General features: G+C 38.9%; 1 protein-coding gene across 1 annotated transcript in view; it reads left to right on the forward strand.

Moving 5' to 3' along the window:
* The window catches only part of bahcc1b (BAH domain and coiled-coil containing 1b), a 277518-nt gene extending 268720 nt beyond the window's left edge, over window positions 1-8798 (forward strand). Inside the window, exon 29 of the mRNA XM_072242674.1 lies at window positions 379-8798. Coding sequence (XP_072098775.1) covers window positions 379-585 — 207 coding nt within the window. The 3' untranslated portion in view covers window positions 586-8798. The remainder of the gene's footprint in view (window positions 1-378) is intronic.
* Window positions 8799-9628: the final 830 nt, after the last annotated feature.

The raw sequence follows: 9628 nt of genomic DNA on the forward strand, positions 1-9628 counted from the left end.
CACTCAGTCAGATGCAAGTGATGATGCACTTAGACCTGAATAAAATATTGTAATGCTTCAGTACCACGTCTACATGTGTATGTGTCTTCATTGTAATGACATGAGACTATTAGCTAAACGTTAACCCTTCATCTCCCAAGTGTAACATTTTTATTTTTTGTTTAATTACTCCATTTGTGTGTAAATGAGTGTGCACCAAACCTTCAAGATGTGACATCTCCCAAACATAAAATAATTTTACATTTATTTAATTAATTCATATTTAATTAAACGAGTGCTTGTGTGTGTGCATATGTGTGTGTGTATATATATATACACACACATACATATATATACTCTAATATCATGTCCTAATAAGAATTTCCCTTGCTATTTCAGAAAGCATTGTATCAATCTTGCCATGAAGATGAAAACGATGTGCAGACTATTTCCCATAAATGTCAGGTAGTCAGTCTGGAACAGTACGAACAAATGATAAAAACCAAGAAGTACCAGGACAGTCAAGACTTGTATTATCTGGCTGGGACCTATGACCCTACAATAGGCAGAATCCTCAATGCAGATGGAGTACCCAGTCTCTGCTAAAACGTAATGTATGAATTATTATAAAGCCTGGATCTACACCACGGTAACAGGGATTGATAAACCTTTCTGCTAAAAGAAATCTAATTAACCTAATGAATTGTTCAAATGATGCACGATGGACTGGAGCTGGATACTTGATAACAACACCTTGAGGCTCAAGCATGTGGACCTGGAATCATTGGCAGAGAGATTTTATGTGGTCAAGCAATGGTTCTTGGAAACATAAGAACTAAGCCTTCTGGGGATCAGTAATACTGGATTTACCAAAGTGGAACCCTTAGGGCATCAGGTAGGCTGGAATTGGAACATATGACTTCTAGGCATCAATGGGTCGACCAGGCTGAATTTGCACATGAGAGAACTAGGCCTCAAGCAACGGAGAAGGCAAAATTTGGAGATGTGAGAGCTGGGCGTCGGAGAATCGAGGAAGCTGGAATGGTCACATGGAAGCTTGACCCTGATCAGAGTAGGGTCAAACAGCATGGAGTTTATTTCAGTGTGTATGTGTGTGCGTGTGTGGTTGCATATGTGAGTGTGCGTGTATGTGTGTGCAGATTGGAGAAAGAAGGAAAATGAGCATCATACAAGCCATACACTCCCAGTACCTCTGTCTGCTTTCAACTTTGCAAAGCAGAATCAGGTCTAATGTGTTTTTGTTGTTACTTTGTTTCCTGGAGAGTTTTGTAAAAACCCGGGAATTTTTTTTAATGCACTGCATTACTCAGCTCAGCTGAGACTGCTTATTAGCTGGAACTTCTGAAGAAGAAAAAAAAGAAAGGGGGGAGAAAAAGACTTTTACTTTGAAGAAGACTGCTTTGTTATACAAGACAGATTGTGGCATCACTCTGTCAGACTAATTCTAACCTCCTAACTGAACAGTTGTTGAGTGATTCACTCTGTGGGTTAAATGTTCCTTTTTTGAAAAGTGATTGGTGAAAAGAATTATAATCCCTATTGCTAAAAATTGTATAGAATTCTGCACACATGTAGGGAATGGTCAGCCATGTTTGTTTCCTTTCTGATGCACAGATTTGAAAGAGACAGTGTCCCTTTTATTCAACCATGTTAAGTATTTATACTTACTTAAGCCTGTCACCTCTACTGTGGTGTAGGCTGCTGACAGCTGCTCGCCAAGCCCTCTATCCTGGGCCAGTCTCTCAAGTAGTCCCGGGTGTTGCCCATCTTTGAAGATGTTTCCTCTCCCTGGAAAGGGGTCTTCGGAGCTTCTGTTGGCGTTTCTGTAACTGCGGGTTTTTACAGGATGGCGAGGGGGGGCGGTTTTGCTAGCCCCATGTCCAAACCTCCTCCTGTTTCGCAGACGGGCTTGGGGCTGTCCGTGCTGGAGCTGGGATATTTATAAGGGCTTCTAGCTTTGATGCCGAGAGCAACACCACTTTGGAGAAGAGCATGCATGTCACTTACTCTTCTTTCTGAACAATGGAAGATGCTGCCTGCAGAGAGTGGAAGAGAGAACACTTAAAGTAACAACTTTGCTGGAAAAAAACCCTACTGGTGAAGGATTAAGCTATGAAGCCTAAAGGTTGTGTTGATTTCATGAAATATTTTGGTTTTATTAGGAAATGATCAATTAACCTATTCAGTATACAAAGCTTTTTGGGTTAAATTGGAATCAATGGGAGACTCCAGCATTGGCTTGTTGAAAATATATATCGCTGAAGACAAACCAGCAGCCCTGACTTGTTTGACTCCTAATTTAAGATTCCAGTTTAGAAGGTCAGGAAGAAATTAACTCAATGGGCAGAATTAGATCAGTCATATGGTAGCTGTAACACTTTATTTTTGCCTCCACTGACTGCAGAGCTAAATATTGGGCACTCCATAAAACAGGCAGCCAAATTAATAAACACAAGAGATCTTGTGGATGCTGGAAATCCAGAGCAACACACACACAAAATGCTGGAGGAACTCAGCAGGCCAGGCAGCATCTATGAAGAGGGGTATACAGTTGAAATTTATTCCTCTTCGTAGATGCTGCCTGTCCTGCTGAGTTCGTATCAGTCATGATGAGGAGTCTTTGCCAGAAATATAGATTGTTTATTCGTCTCTATAGTTGCTGCCTTACCTGCTGAGCTCCTCCAGTAGTTTGTGTGTGGTGCAGCCAATTTAATACTGCCCTTTTTGTACCACTGCCTCAGATCGATTTTAATCCCGCTCTTTCTTTAGGCCTGCGATGCAGGAATTCAACCTCAGCGTTTAGCATTAGCTGTGCCACATGGTGTCTATCGTTTTACTCTGCTTCTGAAATTAGATTCCATTGAATTCGAGGGGATGCAATACGTCCTGCAGACGCTCCTGTATTCTACATTTAGTGTTTGCAGTTGAGGATGCATTCTGGTGGTCTCTGGTGTGTGTCCTGTTGATTTACCATCTGTGACTGTACTGTGGTGGACTTTATACACATACGTTGGAGGAATTACAGGCACCAGTGGTCCCCATCATCCTGTTCAAGATCATGATTGCTAAATATAAGTTCCTTTAGATAATTATGCGTGCAGAGCCCATCTAGACCTTGCGTAAAGTTATTGATCTTAGAGCCACATGTAAACTGCAACCAATGTAGATCAAGTCCATGGTTAGATATAGATCTTTAACAACATTTTTTTTGGCTTTAAGTGCAGTAAGCAAGAGAAAGAAAAGGTGTTGTTCAAGTAACCCAAGCTTCCTTCAGGCTATGTGTCTGCTATTTTTAATTGCAGCTTCATTCCACAATGGCAAGTTCACTGCTGTTAAAAGCAGCAGCTGGGCTTATTGCCTCCTGTGCTCGCCAACGCACGACTTTCCACCTGTTTGCTTTAATGGACAGAAAATCATGCCGCAGCGAGCACAGAATCAGAAACCCTGCCTGCAAGGCTGCATCACAGACGCAGCGCAACCTGAAACCATGGAAATCAGAGACAGGAGCAGATACCACAGCCGCTGCACAGCAGGTTGGTTGCAGTCGGAATGAGAATGAAAAGTCTCCATTTCAGGTCAGACAACAAGCTAGAAATTGTACCTTACATAAAAATGCCTGCTCTAGTCGCACAAAAGGAGGTCACAGTTTACACAGGGCCAGTGAGGGAGTGATTATTCTGCAAGCGTAATTCACAAACTTTGTGTGTGTTGAATCACGGACAGAACCAGGCCCTTCAGCCCATTATGACAATGCTGCCCATTGAGGTCCTATCTATAGTAATCCAATTTACCATCACTTGGTCTGTAGCTACAATGCCTTGGCAGTTCAAATACTCATTCAGAAGCTGCCTAGATTCCCAGAGTAGTTGCCTTCATCAACTTCCCAGCCAGTGCATTGCAGATTTTAACTATCTTCTGGATGCGAAAGAAAACTCCGCAGATCCTTTCTAAACCTTTTACTGCTCACGTTGTACATATTTACTCTAGCCTTTGACTCCTCTTTCGCATGAATAGCAGCGAGTAATTTCAGAAGTGGTTAGGGAATCCCAATCTAGCCCATTAAGTGGCTTGAATAAGTAGTGGACTGGCGGGGGTAAGCAGGTGTGATAGACACAGACCACCTCTCTGGCACTATATTGGCATCGTTTCCCAGAAGTGGACTCAGAAGGTGACCTCTGCTATAGGAAGTGTAGACCTCCCTTGCAATGCTGCTGCAACTGGTGTCTGTCCTGTAGGAACACTCAAGAAGGTGTTGTCCCTTTAAGGACTGCTGTCTTGTACCCATTTAATTTTGAAATATATCCAAGATCTAATGTTGTAGCAACCACATAAAATGTGCATCATGTGATGATTGTTTCCACAACTGCATACCGGGTGCTTATACATGTATGAGTATATCATGTGCACAGACACACATTATTCAGTGTTGCCTTCTGCACTATGCAAACTTTGAATATTTGTTCATACTTAGAAATTGATTTTACACCTTTATTCAGTTGCATGAAGTGCAATTCCACTGATTTTTATAAACTATTTGTATTTAAGAACTCAGATCTATGAAGTCGCCTATTTCATATTCAATACAATTCTAGCTTTCTTTTTTGAATTATTACCAAATCATTGTGCATTTTTAGTATTTTGTCTTTCAGTCTGTACCAGACCAACTTTTATGATAACACTTCCATTCTTTGATAGAAAGTTTCTTGCTCAAATAACTCCATAACTAAAAGCTTAATATGACTATGATTTGTGACTTCCTTTGATCCCTGTAGTGTGCAGTATCAATTGGTGGTTGTTATTCACTGATTAAAATAGTGCTGACTGAAAAATTGCTTTCACCAAGAAAAGTTTGTCAAATAGAAGCCTAGGAACTTTCTTAATTAGGTAAAAAGCAGATCTGCTGCACAAGAAATCTTGTAAATCCTCATCTCATTATCACTTACATTAAAAGAAGGAAGTTGTGAACTTTTTGGGAATGATTCATTCAGTGAAGTGAATTTGACCATCACGGCCCATGTGGGTAATTATTCACTCTAATAAAATGGAAAAAAAGTCCACTCAGGTGAATTATTATGTAATGGGTGCCAGCTGCATCCAGCATTCCAGAATTAATTCAATCATCACTTCACTCCAATAAAGTTATGAACACAGGCAGATTCATTTCAGCAGCAAAGATGCATTTGAATAAAGGTTCTTGAAACTACACCTGTGATGCTCATAAATCAAGGGTTGCTTGATAGAAAGATCTTCCATATCAACGGTTCTGTTTGCTCCATCCTCCTGATTCTTCCAACCTGTCCATGTTCTTCTTAAAGCAGCCACAGGAGAGTTCCCCCCCAAATAAAAACTATAAATGTTTTCATTCTTCTTCCCCCCGTAAGGTTTCTTGAGATGAGGGGCATCAGCGAATCTTTGTATTCCCACCCTTCGAGAGATTGACGCATCAGCCACAATGTGGCTGCCTGTAGAATACAGGTTGCAAAGGCATGACCTATGGACACCTGTACATATGGGTTGGTCCCCATAACATTAAAAATATTGAATTCGAATGTTTGATATACCTTCAAACGTTTGTTCCTATGAACGGAACTAGCTTCCTCTCGCTCTGTCTCTATATATTTAGTAATTGTTCTTTCCCATCTTAGATCTTTTTGATGCCATTTATTACCAATACCTTGGAGTTAATGGTTATCATATCAAGGAACTTTTATTTTTCTCTGACACATGGACAAAATTGGTTTATGGATGATTGAAAACAACCCCATTTGTTACCTGGTGATGGCCTTGATATCTACTATTCATTCAGCATTAGGGACAGGATTACAAGAACTTTGAAATAAAACAAGATTTTAGAACTGTAACTCACTTGCATTGATCTAATATTTACTCTCACTCTTGCTGTCATTAACCTCTTGACTGTTTCAACTGAAATCCTTATTGGGGTTGTCCTTTTTTTTGAAAAAAGACCAAAGAGACATTAAGTAAATATAGGGTTGATTGAAGCAAAGGATCCAAAAAGAGATTTCACAGCTTTAAGAATCAAAGCACCCTTTGGATAGAATTTAGCACTACAGAAAATAAAAGTCTGAACAGAAAGACAATTTTTTTTCTATAAAAATAAACAATTCAACATTGCTTTTAATCATGGAAGAAACAGCACTAAGTCAAGGACAATCAGTGTGAGGAAGTGGGTTCTCTTTAAATAACTTTTCATCCTATATAACTTCTATTTTGTTGTTGAACAAGTGTTCATGTTTACATGAGGTTAATCTTTTTATTAATTCTCGCTGGAACTGAATTCGGGAAGTGGAAAGAAAGTTCACACTGAGTGTTAGACCAGGAGTGTATATGGTAGAAATTGGGAGTACTCAAGTGAGCCCTTGGAGTGATCTTTAGTTGGCTTCACATATGCAAATCTATGCCCATCACGTCAGCTAGGAATGAACTGGCAATAAAAGAACTCGGGATATTGAACTGAAATCAGAATCTATTGTAAAGCAGGAAATAACACTGAGGATGTTAAACTCGAAAGATTAGCTGTGCAGGGTGTTACATTGTTAGTAGGTAACTGCTGCTGAGAACCCTTTGGCTGCATTGTACAGATACAAGTTGTCGTCTCCCCCTTCTCTCTCTCCAGGACAGGAAATTGCCCCACTACAGTTTGTATGCATTCTGCAATGTGTTACAATGCTCTTCTAGATAGCTCAAGCAACTATTTGTTAGCAATGAATTAACTTTGGAAAGTCTTAGCAGTAGTATTTATTCTGAATGTTAATGATGACACCATCGTAGCTTTTAAATAGAAGAAGCAAAGCCATCCTAACAAGGGGAATGAAGTTGGGAGAATGCTTGTACACTGTTTAACATTGTGATGGTGCCATGTGGTTTCCCTACCTACCATTCTTCAAGTGTTCTTTATGATTTCCAAGAATGAATGAAACTAAGGGTTTCATTATGACTCTTGTCAATTAGCACTCTGTTCTATCTTCTCAGTCATTTTGTTTTAAATCCCATGTGGTAATTATAAAAGGGATACTGTCTCCATCAAAATGATCACAACCACAGTTTACAAACGGTGTTATAAAGTTTGAGTCCATTGTTTGTTCTTGTAGTATTTCATTATTGTTGCTTTAAGACACTAATATGTTGTAAAAGTTTTTTATATCACAGTTGCAAATCGGTTCTTGGGGAATTTTTTCTTTTATATTTTCTAAATGCTTTTTTGTGAGCATCCTGCAGAGGCTCACAGGGGATACCATCATTTTAAACAGTGCCATGTTACAGAAAATCACTTGGTTTCTTTTTGTTTCATGTAACATGGCTGCCCTCCAGAAGGATTATTTGAGTTTGCCTGTTTATATATCAAAAATGTATTTAAGATAAATTGCAGCTTGTGTTTTTTTTGTATGTGAGGCTAACCTTTGGCATCTGAACTTTCACTTAGTGACCATTTTGCATATAGACTGGTGCAGTGTGACATCACAATCACATATCCCGTATTTTCAATAGGTCAAGCTCATCAATCAACCGGGTGGTTTAGTGAAAGATGGGATACTCTGGTTCCATAGCAACAGCTGAAAGATAAAGAGAACCAGATTCCCATGGTGCTTGGGGCTCTTTCAGATATAAAGAATGAAGACCTTTCACATGAGAACAAATAACAGGTTTTTCTTCTTTTTTTTTCTTAACTTAAACTGTATATTATTCCTGGGCAAAATTATTATTGACCTTTTGTCTGGAAAGGTCAAAGCTCAACTCAAGAAGTAGCTTTGTTAGGAATTTCTGGCTTGCAAGTCAGATATTTGTGCATTTATAAGACGTTCGGTAGATTCATCACAGGTGACTGGAGTAAAATGTATTAGTTGCATAATCTTTCAGGATGCAACTTTTGAACAAATATGTTGTAATGTTAAAAAAAATGGTGGATTTTAGTGTCCATTATTATCTGAGCTGATCCACACTGGCTCTGTTACTTGATGCAAGAATCCCTTGTGCATCACAGAATTTCCTGTCATATTCTGTACTTTAAGTTGGAGGGAGAGATTTTTAAAAAGTCAGTGCTAACTTTGGGGACCCAGCCCTTTGCCAGAGGGATTGAGTTAGGGTGGCCTTGCATTTGAGATTTTACAAATAGAATGCACAGTAGTGAAAAGATGGGTGCACCTAAACCCCAACCTCAACCCCCCCCACCTCTCCTCCCCACCCTATCCAACCCCATCGGAGGTCTAGCTGTGTTCCATCTGGTACCTGATGTGATGTCCCCATTGGACCAATCTGCTAGGCGTCCTGTAACCTATTTGTTCAGTCCAGTGACACGAGTGCAATACTTCCTCACTGTTGGCTGGGTTGTTTTTGCTTGTAAGGTGAGAGCTTCTGGGGACTGGAATTGTGATGCATCATGGGAAAATAAATGGGCAAGAAATGGCGCAGGCCCGTCTAAGACTTGCTCAATAGCGTTTTAATCCTACAAGGAGAAGTTTTAAAAAAATTATACAATAAAAAACTACAATATTACAGAGTTATTTACTAGATATTAAAATATTTTGAAACTGAAAACCCAGGAGAGCTTTTTTTTAAGCTTGTTGATTTTTGTTTTTTATTTTGTTTTCAGTTTTTTTGTTGAATGGAAGGAACTGTTATTCTAATAAAAGTGTTTAAATGTAGTAAAAACCCTATTGTAAATGTGTAAAGTATGACTATGGTCTCAGTTTTTGTGTAAACACTAAAAAATAAGTTTTATGGACACAATCTCTATGTAAAAGCATTTTAGTATTAAGATTTTTATAGATAACTTGGCTTCTGAATAAATATTTTAAAAAAAGGTTTTGTCTGGTGTGTGATTTCTCAGGAAGAATTGATTGAGTGCTTTAGAGGATGCATCATGCTGCAGATCGTGAAAGCTCTGTGGAATGTAAAGTTCAGCATGTAATTCATATCATTCTGCAAGTTGGCTAATAACTTCACTGCAGCAGCACATGCAAAATAGCAGATTTTCCACTGAGGATGCACCCTTTTAAACTTTAAAAGTTAATTCCTGTTTATTTTGATCAAATATTGCATAATCTAACTAGACACCTTTGTTTTAGGGTTGTAAACCCCTCCTCTGTTTAATTTCCCTGGTCTGCTTGAGGCCTGAAGTGCTGGGAATGTATTAAAGGTAAGTTGGAGTGTAAATAACATGCTCTTTGATCTTAAACATGTAGACTTAAGAAATTTATCTGTGCAATGTGATTTTAAAAAAAGGTTGAACTGCTAAAAATCACAATAACCAATTTTCTGCATGCTTCTATGTCACTGAAGACCAATATAAAATGATTGTTTAATTTCTCTGCCATTTTCCTGTTCCCCAATATAATCAGAATCAAGTTTAATATCACCTCTGTAAGTTATGAAATTTGTTGACTTTGTGACAGTTCAATGCAACACATAAGAATAGAGAAGAAGATGAATTACAGTAAGTCTAAAAACGCAAACACGAGGAAATCCGCAGATGCTGGAATTTCAAGCAACACACATAAAAGTTGCTGGTCAACACAGCAGGCCAGGTAACATCTGTAGGAAGAGGTACAGTCAATGTTTTGGGCGGAGACCCTTCATCAGGACTAACTGAAGGAAGAGCTAGTAAGAG

Source organism: Mobula birostris, chromosome 24 (genome assembly GCF_030028105.1).
Source record: "Mobula birostris isolate sMobBir1 chromosome 24, sMobBir1.hap1, whole genome shotgun sequence".
NCBI classification, from domain to species: Eukaryota; Metazoa; Chordata; class Chondrichthyes; order Myliobatiformes; family Myliobatidae; genus Mobula; species Mobula birostris.